Below are 17402 nucleotides of genomic sequence, written 5' to 3'. Positions count from 1 at the left end.
GTAGCGCTTGCCACTGGTGCCCTGGCCTGCTTCCCAGGACTCTCACCTTCCTGCTCGGAGTGTGGGCCTCTTCTGGACGCTCCACTCAGCCCAAGAAAGTTAGCATTCGATAAGGTCCTTCCCTCGGCCTGTTTTCTCACCCGTTTTTTTGTGGCTGGGAATTTGTTGCTGGCTGTTGGCTGGGGGCCTCAGTTCTGCCCCAGGTGACCTCTCCAAAGGGCTGCTGAGTGTCTTCACGACATGGCAGTTGGCTTCCCTCGGAGTAAGGATCCAAGAGGGCACTGGGAGATGCAATGCATTTCCCAGCCTCGGAAGCCATGCCGTCACTTCTTCCATACCCTGTGGGCCACCTGGGGCCAGCTCTGATTCAACTGGGGAAGTAGCAAGAGTGCGGACACCAGGGGTAAGGATCATGAAAGGTCACGGTGGAGACTGGTCACCTCACATCTCCTTCCTAGACAGCATCATGGCATTTCATAATTCAGTAGGGAACCCTGGATGGACCCAAAGTCCTGACTTCACCTATGACTTTGTTAATTGACTACAGTAACAAGATGGCATATACCACAACAATTCTAAAATCAGTCCCAACAGTTTCTGCCATACCTCCCAAATTCTCAAAGTGAGCATCAATTATCTCAGGCTGGGAAAGTGGGCTTTAAACACAGAAACGAAATCTGCACAGTCATAGAAAGTACCTCATTACATAGTTCTCATAAGTCCCATGATCCCCTTAAACACTACTGTGTTCCCCTTCAAATTCAGCAACTTAATTCTGAGTCTTTTCATTCAGCTGAAACTCCACCACTATATTATGAGGTAGGGGGTGAGACAATAAGATTTCTCATTTTCAGCAACAGAGACAAAATTGAAAATATTTGAATTTTCAGTATCCCGTGTGCATCTACCACTTAAAACTTTAAAAAGTCTCAAGCCATACATTATCAGGGGCTCAAATTCTTCCAGAAGTTTCTGTGAAAAATGACAATACCTCTGATTCTGTGGAGTGGTCAACAAACTATCACCAACTTCAAAAACCAGGTCCTGCTCCACAGCAGGAGCCAGCAGCCAGCCTCCCCCCCCCAATGGCTGTGTGCTGTCATGGCCGGCAAAGATTGCCCTGCAGCCAAACGGACTCTCCAGCGCTGGAGAAGCACCTTCCGAAAGGGCTCAACACGACACTCAGGAAAAGGCGGGGAACTGACACAGTGATTCTCAGATCTAGGAACACTGTTTGTTTGATACTCAGACGAATGAATCTCCAAGGTTGCACATCAGCAGCAGGCTGGGGAAATAATAATTAATTAAATGAAGTGCTCTATAATTAGATCACTTGCCTTAGTCATTCAACCCATGGCTACTGACACGGAACATGCGTGTAGCAAATCTTTTCTCTTACTCTGTGACTTTCCAATTCATTTTCTTAATGATGTCTTTTAACTTCTGATAAAGTCTATTTTATTGCTATTTTCTTTCCTGGCTTTGTATTTCAGTGTTGTATGAAATGTGTGTTTATTCAAGGCATGAAGATATTCTCCATGTTTTCTTCTAAAAGCTTTGGAGTTTCAGCTTTATGTTAGGTACATGATACATCTCAAATCCATTTTTATGTATGGTGTGAGCTAGGGGTCAAGACAAATTTGTGTGTGTGTGTGTGTGTGTGTGTGTGTGTGATATCCAGTTGTTTAAGCACTGTGTTTTGAAAGGATTTACTTTCCTCATCCGTCTGTTTGGAGCCTTTCTCAGGGATACAATGACTGTCAAAGTGTGGTAAGTTCTAGTGCGTCCTATCGCTCTAAGTCTTGAGGCTTGTGCCAGTCCCACAGCGCCTTGACTACAGAAGACCTGTCTTCAGTTTTAAAATCAGGTAATGTAAGTCCTACAACTTGATTCTTTTTCAAGGCTGCTTTGGATACTCCAGGCCCTTTGCATGTCCACGCAGGTTTAGTATCAGCTGGGAATTCACAGGCCTGAGGGAACTGAAGAGAGAGAGTTCACAGAGAGCTAACTTCCTGACAGTATCGGCTTTTCCAGTGACCAAGATCTATGCATTCATTCAGATCCCCTTGAACTTCTCTCCGTTTTATACTGTTCAGTGGAGAGGCCTGCGTATCTTTTACTCAAGTTAATCCTAAATACTTTATACTTCGGACCCTTCTTATAATTTTTAAAATTTAATTCTTAATTTTATTAGGTAAAATCAATTAATTCCTACATATTAAAATTGTATCCTTAACCTTGTTAAATTCACTTGTTAGATATTTTCAAAATTCTATGACTTTCTATGTAAACAGTTTGCAATCTGAATATAGACAGTATACTTACTCCTTTCTAATACGCACAACTTTGTTCTTCTTACCTCTCTGCACAGAACGCTTTGTCCTTTTAAATTATCTGTTTATTGTAGAAAATATACAGTAGGGTCTGGCTTTTTAAATCCAGTCTGTTTATCTACGCCTTTTAATTTGAACCTTGAGACCACTTACATTCACTGTACATGTCGGTATGCTTGGGCTTGAATGTACCTACTACCAACTTGCTATTCGTCCCACGTGTTCTCCGTTCTCCTTTCCCTCTAGGTCCTGCCTCCTTTTAGATTACTTCAAAAATTAGTACTCTGTTTTACCTTCTGTTCTGGCCTGTGAACTATTCACTTTGGTTTTGTTTCTTGGCGGCATTCTAGGATTTATAATATGCCTCTTTATCAAAGTCTTCCCTCAGTTAATACGACACCTTGCTCACAGTAATCTAATAACTGAGAGCAGCGTATTTCCATTTTCCCAGTCCTACCTTTCGTGTTACTGTTGTATTTTACTTCTATGTATATTATAAACCCCAAATTTATTATTATTAATTTTATTTTGAACAGTTAATCATTTTTAAATGAAAAACAAAACACAAACTTTTTCTCGTACTTTCCCACGCTTTCCATCGCTAGTGCTGTTCACTCCCCTGGGAATCGTTCAACTTCAGTTCCCAGTAGCGCCTTGTCAGTCTCAAGTGGTTCCCCACGCACACACACTAGCACTCCGCAACTGACTCAAGAGGACACCACGCCGAGTTCTGAAGCTCTCTGTGTAGCTCCCTTTTCTCCAGTGCTCTGCCCACAGATCCCAGCCACCTGGACACTGGGACACCTGTGCTGAAGTATTTGTAGCAGCACTAGTTAAAAAGGCGAAGAATGAGGAGAAGCCCAATGCCTACTGACAGAGGACAGGAAACAAATAACAGCACATCCATAAGATGGGATTCTACATAGTAGTTATAATTAGTGAAGTATCCCTACAGGATTCAAAACAGACGGGTCTCACAAAAATGTTGATTGAAAGAAGCAAGTCACAGGGAGACATCAGCGTTATTCCATTCATATAAAAAATGCAAAACATGGAGTCGGGCTGGGGGAAGGCAGACGTGGCCAGGGAGGGCACGCGGGACCGAGCGGCGCTGGCAGTGCTCCATTCTCAACCTGGCTGGGTACATAGGAGTCCTCTCTTTTTTGTTTATACCTCACAAATCCTTAATGAATATTCTTTTGTCTGAAGTAGCTATTTCATAAAAATAATGAAAATACCAACCTGTCATCAGTGGACTCAGTAATTATTCTTCATGAGGCCCTTGAAATTGCTCCTTTCTCTCATATGATAAAAAATGATTCAAAAGGTATTTATTCACGTAGTTTTCTTCCTTTCCCCCCGACAATTAACTTTTAAAATAAGAGGGAAGACGACGATGTTTCCAGCATCCGGATTCCATGCTCGTGGCGTCCCCTCCCATCCTGACCATACTTTCCAAAGGAGCCCCCTCACTCCCCCATCCCTGCGGCCTGGTTTCTATTTCACAAAGCGATGACGCCCCTCCCTGACGGTCTAGCAGGTATATATCTATATCTATATATATGGGATAGACTTACAAACACACACCTGCATACTTCCCACTAGAATATAAGCTTCATAAGACTCAGAACTTTGTTTAGTTTGTTGCTAAGTTCCAAGAGCCAAAAAGAGGGCTTTGCTTATAGCTCAATAAATATTTGCTGAATGACTGATAACTGAACTCCTTTCTCCGTGGTCTGGCCTAGGGCTCTGCCAGAGAACGGCATCCGCATCCCCACCCTCCCAGCTTCACTTTGAAGAGGGTGACGTTTATTTACTTATTTTTAAGTCCAGGGGAAGGCATTCAATAGATATGTTGAACTGAGTGATTTCTAGGACTTCTGACCCTAGAGTATAAAAAGGAACAACCAATCAAGAATCACTTAACAGCAGCGTCCAAGGCAGCTGGGAAGTGGTTATCCAACAGGCTTCCTTCCGCATGCTCTTGGAAGAAAGGGCCCACGCGCACTCAGTCTGGGATGGGACGGGGTGGGCTAGGGCCGCACACCTCCCAGGGTCCTCTGCACAGCCGGACACTTCCTGAAACCCCGCCAGTGTCCACAGGTCAACCCAGGATGTCTGGCTCATTTCTACGGCAGTTCCACAGGCTGGAGTCCCCCAGGCTGTGCTCTGAGAAACACCAGCACCCCACGAGATGCCAGCAGGGAGAGGCGTCGTAGAAGAAGGTTGTCTGGGCAAGTCAGGGCATTTATTGACCATCTTCTTGACCAGCAACATGTTGAAGGTTTTGAGAATTCCTGTCACAAAGAAACCTGTTTAGCTTTGTTTAAAATTTCTCAAGCTTTTCGGTCATGGAATCTTTTTCTGGTGAGATATCTACTAACATCCAGTAGAACTTACGCTTTACCCAAGTGGCCTAGAACAGGTCCCCCTACAGTTTAAGAGGAGGTCTGTTCACGTCTTCCATAGCCCTGCTTGCGCTCAGCTGTCCTTGAGCCCCACAGACCCTCCGCTCTGCAGCAGCAGCAGGGCCGAGGGAGTGATGGGTGCGGGAGACAGTCCCCTGACTTCCTTTCACCTGGGGTGGGTGCGGCCGTGCCGTGGGCTCCGGGGAGCTCCGCCACCCAGTGGCGGGCGGGCACGAGGGCACACGTGGCGCTGCCTTTATCAGCTCAGGGAGGGGGGCAAGGCCGACAAGTTGTAAGAAGTTGTCCGAGAACCATCACGTGTGCTGAGAGAGAAAGCTAACAGCTCAAATCTCTAACGTAAACTCAGAGCCTCCAGTTTTCTTTCCAGGATCCCAGGTTAAACTGGATGAATTTAGAAACCCGAGGTTTAGAAAAGCACTCAGGCTCAGAAACAGCGTGTGTGCAGCCCTGGGCAGGAGCGACGGGGGTCCCGGGAGGTCACGCGCAAGGCCTCAGAGAAGGGCTCCGGCCTTGAGGTGCAGGCGGTTTGGGGCCTGGCTCCGGGGCATTCACACACCTCGGGATCCAGGGCCTGTGCAGACGTCTGCGCCAGCGTGAGCCTTCCCCAGGAAGGGGCTCCCCGGAGACTTGCTACGTAAGATCCCACCTTCCCTGAGGCCCGCAACCCTCCAGCCCAGACAGCAGGAACCAGTTCCACCAGCAAAGACTCTTCCTCTGGGTGGAAGGAGGAGCGGGGCCTCACGGCAGGCCTGATGAGACTTCACTGCACGGCGGAGAGCAACGCGGTCAATCTTCACACGCTTCTGCGGCGGGGCAGAGACGAGACGGAGAGCCAGGCGGAGCTGGGGCCGCCCGGGCACAGGCTCTGGAGAGGCGGCCAGGCGGACGACTGAGTGCAGCGTTGGGGCCCGGGCCGCGCCGGAGGCTGCCCGCATCCGCACGTTCACCCAGGAAGTACCTTGGAGTCCCAGCGCGCGCCCGGGGTGGTGCGTGCTCTACAGATGCAGCAGTGTCTCAGCCAACGGCACCCTGCTTTTCCTCGGAGGCCTGGTTCGCTACCAGGGAACGAACTGTTCAACATAACCTTCGTTGATTATGGGCGCCTTTCCTATCTTCTCCTTGTAGGAGGAGGAAACAACAGGGAAGCACGCCTGCCAGTTTTCTCAGACACGAGGCACACCTCCGCACACGCCCTCGTGTTGACAGCTGGCTGGCCCGCTGGCCCCGTCCTCTCGCTTTCTGTGCTGCAGAGCGAGAAGCCACGCTTGGAAGAATGGCCCAGTCCCCGGCAACTTAACTGAAGGTCAGGGTACCCGGCCACGAAGTGCGTCCAGGGTGCTGGCAACGGGCCGGCTACACTTCACAAAGACCTCCAGCCTCAGTCAAGGGCGGCGGGCCTGCGTCCCCTAACATCGTGCTCTCCGGAGCAGACATCCCCGACACAAAGCCCAACGCGCTCACGTACGTGTTCCACCAAACGAGGACGTCCCACAAATGAAGAGATCCCGGGAAAGGAGGAAATGGCGGCGGGCCTCGTCTGCGCTCATCCGCAAGGGACACCCAGACCCAGGAACGTCACGCAAAGTTCCAAAAGCGGGCTGGCACGTCCTGCATTCATGCATTCCTTGTCACGTTCACGGGGACTGGGCTGGGTGCTGGGTTGAGGACAAACACAGGGCTCCACAGGGTGCCACCTGTGACCCACGGTGAGCCCCACGTCTGTTCACCACCTCTCCGTTCCCCTCCCCCGTTCCCCCCACTAGAACCCACCTCATCTGTCACTGTATCCACGGCACGATGAACAACGGCTCTGGTGCTCAACCCACATCCACGAGGCAGTGAACGAAAGGACAACGGACCGGGTGCTGTCGGAGAACAGTCGGGAAGAGTGACCCCTCGGGGCCCTGGGAGGCTGAGCGCGGCTGGTTCCCAGCAGGACGGCTGGTTCCCAGCAGGACCGAGTCAAGTGGGGGCCGCCCTTCCTCCTGGAGCCCTCCCCCTCTGCTGTGGCTCCGCGTGGTCCGCCCACCCGGGCAGACGGTATCTCAGAGGCCAAGCCAGAGGCAGGTGCTCTGCGGTCGGGGTGGAGTGCGGTCAGCCCAGGCAGCCAGCGCCCTCTGCGAGCTCCGCGCGGGGCGACGGTGCCGGGTGCACTCCTTCCCGATTCTCCGGGGCTGCGCAGGCTCCCCCTCGCTCCAGCCCCGCAGACCACCGTCAACCTCCACGCTGACAGCACAGCTTTTATTAACACAAATGGGGCCATTAGTAATACTGAAACGCGTTAGCTTTAACCCAAATAAACAAGACCGCTAATGAAACCCTAAACGCGCCGAATCCCACATTCTAGAACAGGAGGCACAGCGGGTGGGGAGTCGGGGCCCCAGCCACGTGTTAACACTGAGAGGCCCTGGGAGCCGTGCGTGCGTCGGTCTAAGACGCAGGCTGTGGCGAACATCAAAAGGTGTTAATGGTTTCAATATTTATCTGCTGCAGGGAAGCGCTCTAAAAAGGAGACAGAAAAAAAAATTCTGCTAATGGCTGTGTCTTTGCCATTAAAGTGAAAAGCTTAATGCATCTTATAATCAGAGGACAATTTGCAAATCATTAAGAGAAATGTAAAATTCCATTAAAATACAAATCAAGAGACTCTCCCTGGACTAATAATCTTTTGGATATTATTTTGCATTTCACTATTTCTGTTCCAATACCCAGGCCCCACAAATGATTGGTTCCTGAACATGCTCTTTACCACAGCCTACTTCTTTAACGAGAAACCGAGAGAAGCATAATCTGCTATTCAGAGCAGGTACTAATGAAGAATTCCATATATTCTGAAATTTAATTAAAACCCCAAAGATTTCAAATTAGATGCAATTTGAAATGCCTGGGGCAGAAATACATGCACTTGCGTGGCGAGGGTACCACACTGAAAGTTGATACCGTAATTGGTCTTGATGTATTTTTGTGTTGCCGGGCTGAAGCACAGAACTCATAAGCATATAAAAATTCTCTGTAGATTACCTGCTCATTGAAAATGCCATCACTCAGGTAGTTCTCTACTAAATTACCATGCTACTAAAATGCACAAAGTGATTCGGAGAGTAGAGTGGCACAGCTGGCCGGCGCTGCCAATGAGTTATGCATGCGTCAGTGCGGCCTTTTTTCTTAGTAAAATATGCTCAGTTGAATATTAAAATATAATTGGCATTCAACCTAAGTAGCTTAAACCATTTTGTTATCTTCTTCTAAACCGATCTGGCTCCTCCACGGTTATTTTCAAGGATGCGATTCACAAACTAATGATACCATCATATTCAGCGAGATTTGTGCTGCTTTACGTGTCATAAATAGGCGCCGTTTCTACAGCCTGCTAGGGACGGCCTTTAATATTAGCTGCTCTTGAACATCAAAGGCCCAATTCTTGAAAAAAAAAAAAAGGGGGGGGGGACATGCCATTTATGTTGGTTCTTGCATATTTTATTCTACAAAGAGAAGAGATGCGAATTCTCTATGAAAAGTATACCTCTTGGCCAAGCAGTGAGCCCCGGGCCTCCAATGCGTGGAGGCTGGGTCTCCTTCACGCTGTCTGAGGACAGGCTGAAAGAGCACGCTGCTGCTGGACCTCGCAGCGCAGCTGAGGAAGGAGTGTGTGTTTTTAGGAAAAAGCAGACAATGCCCCCTCCCCCCAAATCCGGGACACGCCCTTTACACGATGTGTTTGTGTCATGACAAACAGCAGCACTCAAGAAAGGAAAAAGTAGTTGCCGTAGTAACAGCGATCCCCTATACAGTGATGCTGGCTGAGGGGCAGGGCTCAGCAGGGATGCTGCTTCCCAAAACATTACCGATATCCCCCTCAGTGTTTTGAGGGCAGGAAAAGTCTGAATGTAACTCAGTGACATATTGAAGAGCTAAACAGACTCTTCCTCTACTTCATTCTTCAGTTCTCTTCTTCAGAAGCACTTTATTATGTGGCCTTAAAACATCACATGATGCCCCAGAAGCTGAGCCTCCAGCAGGTCTGCTCTGCCCTGGAGATTCCCACCCTTCGTGGTCATGAAAGCCACACCAACGGCCTCACACCTCGGAAAGACAGATGATTCTTCTCCACGTCGATACCTCACTTTTCCATCCTGACATTTGAAACGTGACCTTCAGTAAGTCTTATATTCTGAGTCATCTTGAACATAAGGGCTGCAAGTAAACCTATGTGACAGAGCATTTAAGTTAAGTAATAGTTTCTACACTTTGGGATCCTACAGATAGTTTGATGGCATTACTGCCATGAGTTTTATACCAACATATGCACATTTAACGTTGGTAACTTAGAGTCCAGTTCTATACACCGCTGTATTAAAATGCCATTTTCTCTATAAACCCAGGTAGTAGAGATGATGCTATTTATTATCGCTAGCATGGTATCAGGATACATTAATGTTGCCTGTGAAATGTGAATAGGCATCCTATGACCACAAAATACTACTTTAAACGTCCTCTTTGGAAGCAGCACACGTATAATAATGACTACAGTCGAAATAAAAATCTCGGAAGGACATTTAAAGTCGGTTTGTCACTTTAAAATATATTAAGCAGGTGACAATGTAATTTACTTCCCCTAGCAGGCAGAAACTTGATTCTTGACTCCTTTTTTGAGGTGAAATACACCCAAATCCAACAGAGGACCTTGCAAGTAATATCTTTCTAAACGTGTGAACGTAATCAGGGTGACTTTTATTTTTAATAGGCACTTGCATTGGTACGATGTTTAACTGCTACGCTACAGGTAATAGTCATGTTTTAATGTGAATATTTTCCCAAAAAAGCAACACTTGTAATAATTTCAATTTTAGGTACTATTTATTTGTAATAGAGACCCCATTAAATCCTACAAGGTTTGAAAGTAGCTGACTTTCAAACCAGCTTTTTGGTTACCGTTTGAGCTTGGTTAAATTATACCGTGTGACCCCAGTGGCCTTGAGGGAAGGCATTCTCAAGTTCAATTTTTTTGCCTGATTTATGGAAACCTCAGGGAACGCAGGATCTGACCACCTCTTAGATTTAGGAGGAAACTTCCACTGAACTAGGCTACCCAGGATACCCTGGTAATTACTGATCAGTCAGAGGGCTCTTTGCACGGGACACCAGGCATCTTCTCGGAGGCCAGCAGGCTGTGGTTCTGTTCCAGCCACGACGGCACTCAGGAGCAGGTATCGACAGGCTAAATTCTCCCCCTACAGGAGGGGGGCGGGCATTTTACTACGCTTCCTCCCTAAGGTAAGTGTAAGGCGACTGTCGGGTATGTGGATGTTTACACTGTATCCCCGCGGTCCCAGGACAAGTTCCACATTGGGTACGCGGAGAATTAGGTCAGTTTCCAGAACCCCTCTAACGGCCACTTCCACTGCTCACGGGTCTCCAGGAGAATCTAAAGCTTCACTCCACTGGCTACTTCAAAGAAAAGACACAGTTTTGGTCAAAGTATCGGGGCGCCTTCTGAAGGCTCTGGTTAGCTTTGTGCCGACACTCTACCCTGGGGTATCCTGGCAACGTGGCAGCACCTGGCGAGGCTCTTCAGGCTCTCAGGGGGCATCGTCCCGATGTGCGTCCATACCCGGCAATGGAGGTGTCGACGTGCCGCCTGTCTCGCCCAGTCTTCCCAACTCAAAGGTGAAGGATACATGGGCTCTCCCGCCTTCTCCCCTGGCTATGTGCAGAGCTCCAAAGGCAGGGAGACATGCACACGCAACCTAGAACTTATGTAAGCTGTTGATTACAACAGCAAAAACACTTCTTAAGTATGCAATTACGTCTCAAACGGAATCATTACTAAATTAGGAGTGTTAACCTTCGTATAGAGTGAAGCACGCAGCAAAAGCACTCAGAAGAGCTAGATCCATTTTAATCAATTCCTTTAAAGGCAACAATTCTCAAAATAGCGCACAGGTGCATACACTACATATACACACATATACATGTGTGTGCATATGGACACACAAACACGTGTGTGTGTATATTTGTGTGTGTGTATATATATATATATATAGTTGCCTCTTGTAAGATTTTAGAAATTATAGGCGTACTATTGTTAACAAGCTCTCTAGAGCATTCTGATACATACACTCCCAGAAGAAGGGCCTGAGCTACCAGACTAACCTGAAGAACCTGTTTGCTTGAACGAGTCAGAGTTGAAACTTTCAAGACTCTCTCCTAGTTCAACACGTGGTTACCTGATGACAACCGCCAGGCAGGAAACTGCATCAAGATAAAATAGGAAAAATGATGACCCTCAGACATAATCGGAACCTCACGCTCTTCGGCCCGTGAACCTCACAATACACCGGAACGTTGCCGATAGCTGAGGTGAAGAGCTCCTAGTGAAGTGCACTGACTGCTTCTGAGCTGGCCTGGCCGCCCTCACACAGTCCCACCTGCTGAAATGATGCTCCTTCTGCCCAGCCTGGGAGCCCCCACCCTAGAGAAACCCTCAATGTGGAACACAGAATTCTGGGAATCTAATTTTTGTTCCACTGAGGGGCTGGAAGTGATGTAATATTCAAATGAGGGCAGGGGCCAGGCAGGCAGGAGAGGGTGACGAGCCCATGAAGATGCTCCCGTCCACTAGGAAAGGGATGCGTGGCAGCTGTTGGCTCCCATGAGAGCCAGACGGAGGGGCCGCCTGGAGAAAAGCAGGGCTCTCCTGAGCGGCTCCGCAAAGGGACGAACGACGGCGTGGGACTGGCCTCCTGGTCCTAGCGGGGAGGGATTCCTGGAGACGGGTTAGCGAAGCCCTGAAGGGTCAGGAGCAAACAAACGCACATCCCGACGAGGAAGGCAGCTTAACCCCTCCTCTGTCGCCCCCAGGACTCGCGCTACACCCCGCGGATCCTTTGCTTTCACCAAGTCCTGCCTTGCTTTTGTTCATAAACATTCCCACTTATCTCTTTTCTCTCATGGTTCTAAACCACAAAACCACACTGGATTTTACTCTCCCTGAAAGAGGTGATGGGCCGCTCCTGGCGGTGGCCTCCTGTATCGATTCGAGACCTCCGACCACCTTCCCGGCACCTTGGGCTCCGTGGCCTGCCACCCGCTCTCAGGCTTTTGATCTGGTCTTTTCATTTCACCTTTCCCAGCCTCAGCCTTAGAAGGCCACAGACCCAGATCTCCACGTCTATTAGCCCTGAAAAGCAGCTCAGCAGCGCTAGGGTTGAAAGAAGTCCGTTCTCACCAGCTGTTTCCTTCCCACTTAATTTAAGTGCAAGCCTTAGCTTGTTCTAATCAGTAAACGGGCACCGGAAGGTTTATAAACCTTCCAGCCCCACCAGGTAATATCTCAGCAAGGTCAACCATTTTTAGAAGCCCTCATTTAAAGAACAGGAGAACAGCGATGGCTATCAACCAGAACCTGTAAAGCATCTCCCACTTTAGCTATTTTCTCTTTAAATTGTAATTCTTTTTTTAAATTCAGGAAAAATACCAGTACAAACTGCCTGAAAGCACAGAGCTGCCTCCTGCTGCGGACCCAGAAGGGAGCCTGAGAGGAGATGCTCTCCTCTCCGCGGCGACACCTCCGGAGGCTGACTGGGCTGGCTTTATGGCGTGTAAGGCGACATGCACACCAAAGCAGGCCTCCAGGGCACTGAATGAAGGGGGCTCAGAGGGACCCCACATTTAGGACACAGTGGGGAAATTAATTCATGCGCCCTGAAAGGGCCTTTCCCCTAACTGCCTGGTAGGGTTTTCTTGAGGCCCTTTTGAAAGAGGGTTTGACGGGGGTACACAATTACAAGACTCCTTACGGAGTCTCTGAAATAGAAGTTGCAAAGAAACTTCCCTCTAGCCAGCAGGTTTTAAAAAAATGCAGGTTTTACTACTGTCATGCAGCTGGATTTCATAGCTACAAGCTAATAGCTGTGACGAAGGAATTATTAAAGTGTTAAATATGTCATTTAAAAGGGAACATTGCAGTCACTTGGAAAAGAAAACTCAGAACTCATCTGTTGAAAACCGTCATGTGTGATACCGCACAGGGAGGACAGTCAAGGGCCTCCACACGTGCCCCGGGGACGGCCTCCTGTGGTGTCCTCGGCACAGGCCAGGCACTTGCCCAGCGAGGGCACTCCAGGCTGGCAGGAAAAGCACAAAGCCGCATGCCTGGCAGGCCTGCCGCCCATCGCCTGGCCACGCCTGCCCAGGAGGGTCTTCAGGGGCAGAGGGAAGGAAGTGTGTACACACACATTCTGGGTCTGAAAGCACATCTTAGCCTTTCGCAGGCCTGCTCTTCTTGAACTCAGTGTGAAATACTGCTCTTGGTACAGCGCTTCGTTAGTCACTCCAACTGCTTTTGCGATCGATCTCTAAGGCTACAAGCGTTAAGACGTATATTATACAAAGAAGCTAAAATTTTTTATAAGTAAATATAAAGAAGTGAGGGAGTATCCACAGAAAGTAAGTTTAAATGATATTTTATTATGAAAGAAAGAGTAAGATTTATTTCAGGAATAATGGCTTCGTTAAACAACTATTTCTTGGAGAAAAATGAATTCAAAATAAACAAATCGGACCTTTTTAAGAGGTTATATTATAGGGAGGACCCGACCTCCCTAAATGTTTCACTGCATTACAAGACGGCTAGCTCCTGAGCAACACACAAACTCCCTTCACAAAACTCAGAAAACAAAATGTTAATTTGTTTTTGAAATTAAATGACTAAAACAACAATCCCACAAGGAATTAGAACACTTCTTATTCACACTCACGTTTCACTTTCATTTCTTCAACAGCACCACGAACCTCACCCCCGGTAACTGCGGCCTCTCCTTCCCACAGAGAAACCCCACCTGCTGCGGCCCAGGAAAAAGGCAGCCACCTAGGCCTCCAGGCTTCTGGTCAGGAGGACAGCTCAACGGTTTCTTGCCAGAAATACCTAGATAATTAACTTGTTCCTACTTAGACTTCAGAAATCCTCCAAGGTAAGAAGTTGAATGATGTGAAATTTCCAATATTTGATGTTTTCACCTACAAAATGGCAATTCCGTATGGTTCAACTCAGCACCGCTTTGTGACCAGCCTAACAGAACAACTAGATGGAGAACACCACAGTGATCTGGAGGAAGGAGCCTGAGAGATGAGCAGTCCTGCCCGAGCAGAGGGGCCTCTGGGCAGCAGCAGGCCAGGCCAGGCCCGGGGTAGTGGAACAGACAGCGCAGCCGGAGCAGAGGCCAGGACCTTCCAGGCCGGGCTCTGGGAGTTACCCGTGGAAGTGCTGAACTCAAGGAGGAGCTCAGTTATCACTACGCTTCTAACCAAGTTGAAACAGGGAGGTCTGCTCTAAATCTCAGAGGAATATGATGAAAAATGACACCCAAAAGGATGTTAAACGTGTTCAAAATCTAAGATGCACAGAAAATAGCATTTGTCAAGGAAGCATTTATTCCACGATAAACGCACCCATTCCTCCCTATTTGCAAAGGTTTCTTTTCTTGTGTTGCTTCACAGCTTCTAGAAGCTCTGGGGCTGCCAGGGCACTTTCCTTGTGTGGGCCTTTTCCGCTCACCACAATTTCACTGGCTAAGGGACACAGAGAAAGAGAGCAAAGCCAACCACCGCTGGACAGAAAGGGGTGTCACCACATCTGGGGGTTAGTGCCAATTAACTCCGTGTTAGCAATCATATTACAACCATCCACCACCTCCCTTCTTAAAATGCAAAATCCCCACACCTGGTCCCTGCCTGGGAGGTGTGACTGAGCTAAATTAGAAACACCTGGCTGACACATGCTGCTGTGTGGGAAATCCTGGCCCTACAGCAACCACTGTCAGCAGGCGGGCCTAGCCTGGGGGACCTCCTGCCACCAGGGCGGTGCGAGAGGCTGCCCTCACCCCAAAACCCAGCGGGAGGGGACCTGGCCCCAGTAGTGAGTGTCCACCAGCTCTGCAGGGCTTGTCCAACAGGGGATGGGCTACTGGGTGACTGGACGGACTTTATCCTTCCCCAATGCCTACCTGCAGCTTGTCCTGGTTGCCCAGACTGACCATGACCATGACCATGACCATGACCATGACCAGCTGGCAGAGGAGATGGCCAAGCTCGGGCCCAGAGCCGGGAAGGCGGGGGGCGGCAGGGTGAGAGTGGTCCCAACTCTCTTCAAGCACTGAGGACAGGACTTCAGGATTTTATAAGCTCACCCCCTGCTGACCCCCTCGTTAGATCATACAGATCCTTCCTGACCTGGTTTCGTAATTTCTCTGCTCTGAAATTTTCTAACCCTTAAATTTCAGCTCACTTAGGTGATACATGTAAAGAGAAGGAGAGCCACTCGGCCAGTTCTCTCCTGCTCCTGCCAGGGCAGTAACCCCCAAATGGCAACAGGAGATCGAAGAGTTCACTGTTCCAAGGTTCCCAAGCCCCTACTGTAAAAACAAACCCACAGCAGGACCCCCATCCTGCGCCTGGCAAGGGGGAGGGGCACACGAGGAGGGTCACCCACACCCTCGACTCAGCCCGGTGACCTGAGGTGCTGGTTCCGAGCAGGCGGTCAGTGCTGGGCAGGGGGATGACGCGGCCACAGCACCACCTCGGCCCGCGAGGGCCCCATTCTCGGGAGCAACAACGGAGGGTCTCTGGACGTGAGTAGAGCGTGGGGCAAAGGCCCACTCCAGCTCTCACGCCCTGTCCTAGAGACGCCCTTTTAGACGTTCTGGGGCTCCCAATGGAAGACACCGTCTGGAGACAGCCTGACGTGATGCAAGGGGGCTGACGTGGTACCCAGCTCAGCTTCAGTTCATTACGAGCAAAAACGTCCGGGGTCCTACCTACCTGGTCACTCATTGGACCTTGTCAGTCAACTCAGGTATCAGCTCAACTGGCTTGAACTTTTCTACCTGCTTCCCCTGAACCTGCTCCACCTTCAAGTTCATTTTTGCTGAAAGCCACAGCAGCAATTAGAACCATTAAACTTACTGAGCGAATTCCATTTTGAAATTCAAGATGGCTTTAAATTTACCTCATCTAAAATCTCAGGGTAATTTTTTTTCCTTAAGTGTATGCATTTATACGTATATATCTATATGTAAGTATACACTCATTAATACTAAGATGACCATGAAAAAAATCACTATGCGAAATAAACCCCTCGTATGTGTCTAGAATGACTCTAGTTGCCATAATGAAGCTGTGAACAAAAGCTTACAAAGAAACGTCTGGGAAAGTGTTTTTAGGTTTTTGCAGACTCTATGTTCCATCGGCACACCGCATGTAGACAATAAGTTCATCCTACAATAATTCATCCCTTGAGAATACAATTATTATTATTATTATTATTATTTTGTGGTACGCGGGCCTCTCACTGTTGTGGCCTCTCCCGTTGCAGAGCACAGGCTCCGGACACGCAGGCTCAGAGGCCATGGCTCACAGGCCCAGCCACTCCGTGGCATCCTCCCGGACCGGGGCACGAACCCGCGTCCCCTGCATCGGCAGACGGACTCTCAACCACTTGCACCACCAGGGAAGCCCGAGAATACAATTATTGAACTATGGTAAATTTGAGGGGTTAAGCCTGAAAACTTATTCAAGAAGACACACTGCCGCTACCCACTCCACCGTTAAGTGTCACTGACTGAGTGTATGGAAGTGGCCAATTGCCCACGTATGAGCCTCGTCTTCTGTGCTGTAGGCAAGCAGATGAAGTTAACAGTAAGCTTATTGAAAAACTTACTGCCATTCAGATGTGTTCCTATTTAAACCGTTCAGCCAGCGAGAGTCAGGAGTCCATCTACATGGATCATTTTTATTGCCTTTGCCAAGAATTACGTGACCACGTGCCAAAACTAACACAACCACTTGGAACGGGTGGAGACTGCGCACTCCTATCCAACCCGTGCGGCCACACGCCGCCTCTGTTCAGACGATGTGAAAACGCCACGTCAGTGTAGTCAGTAACCTGAGCTGGGAGGTCAGTGACAGTCAACAGGTCAGCCCCCCTGAACCAAACACTGCGAGGCGGCCGAGGTACTGACCTTTCTGGAAAATGGGATGGTGAAGAGCAGGCACGGGGTGCTCCTCGAGGACCGCGGGCTCATGGAAATAGGCACCCAGCCAAGCCGCACACTGCGCCAGGGGCTCCGTCACTTCCTCTGGACCTCCGAGCCGCTCAGGAGGAGCGGGGGCCTCCACGGGGCTGCAAAAGAGATAACAGGAGCCGATTCAGCCTCTAGGTCCAGCGTCCACGTGACTAAGAAGCAAACAGAACACGCCCACTGCATCTAAGTGGGTCAGCCCGTAGCTGCCTTGCAGGTATGCACGTCTCGCCTGCGCCAGGACAGCGGAAAGGTGCCGGCAGGAGGACGGAGGCCGCGGCCCGGGTCATCCACCCGTGCTTCCACCTCCAGCTGTGAGGACACGATCTCTGGAAAGGGGCAGTGCCCAGAAAGGACGCCTGGTACCTGAGCTCTTCTGTTTGGGGCTGACTGTCTGCAGTCACCCTGCAGAGCAGGGATGTGAGAGCACGAGGATGACAAGCACGGAAGCAACTCCAGGGGGAGTGTGCCTGCCCCTTCCTAAGACTATCATCTGCATCAGTTTTGATCTGCAGAATCACCAAGTACTCATCTTAAAAAATATTTTCCAGAAATCTCGATAC

At 49.1% G+C, this 17402-nt stretch overlaps 1 protein-coding gene across 1 annotated transcript in view; it reads right to left on the bottom strand.

Annotated features, from left to right (window-relative positions):
- MGMT (O-6-methylguanine-DNA methyltransferase) overlaps window positions 1–17402 on the bottom strand; it is a 284359-nt gene that overhangs the window by 28049 nt on the left and 238908 nt on the right. Inside the window, exon 3 of the mRNA XM_082673838.1 lies at window positions 16780–16940. Coding sequence (XP_082529964.1) covers window positions 16780–16940 — 161 coding nt within the window. The remainder of the gene's footprint in view (window positions 1–16779; window positions 16941–17402) is intronic.

Source organism: Grampus griseus, assembly GCF_964374135.1.
Source record: "Grampus griseus genome assembly, chromosome: 16".
Classification (NCBI taxonomy): domain Eukaryota; kingdom Metazoa; phylum Chordata; class Mammalia; order Artiodactyla; family Delphinidae; genus Grampus; species Grampus griseus.
The sequence above is the reverse complement of the archived record's forward strand: the minus strand, read 5'-3'. Positions and strand labels throughout refer to the sequence as shown.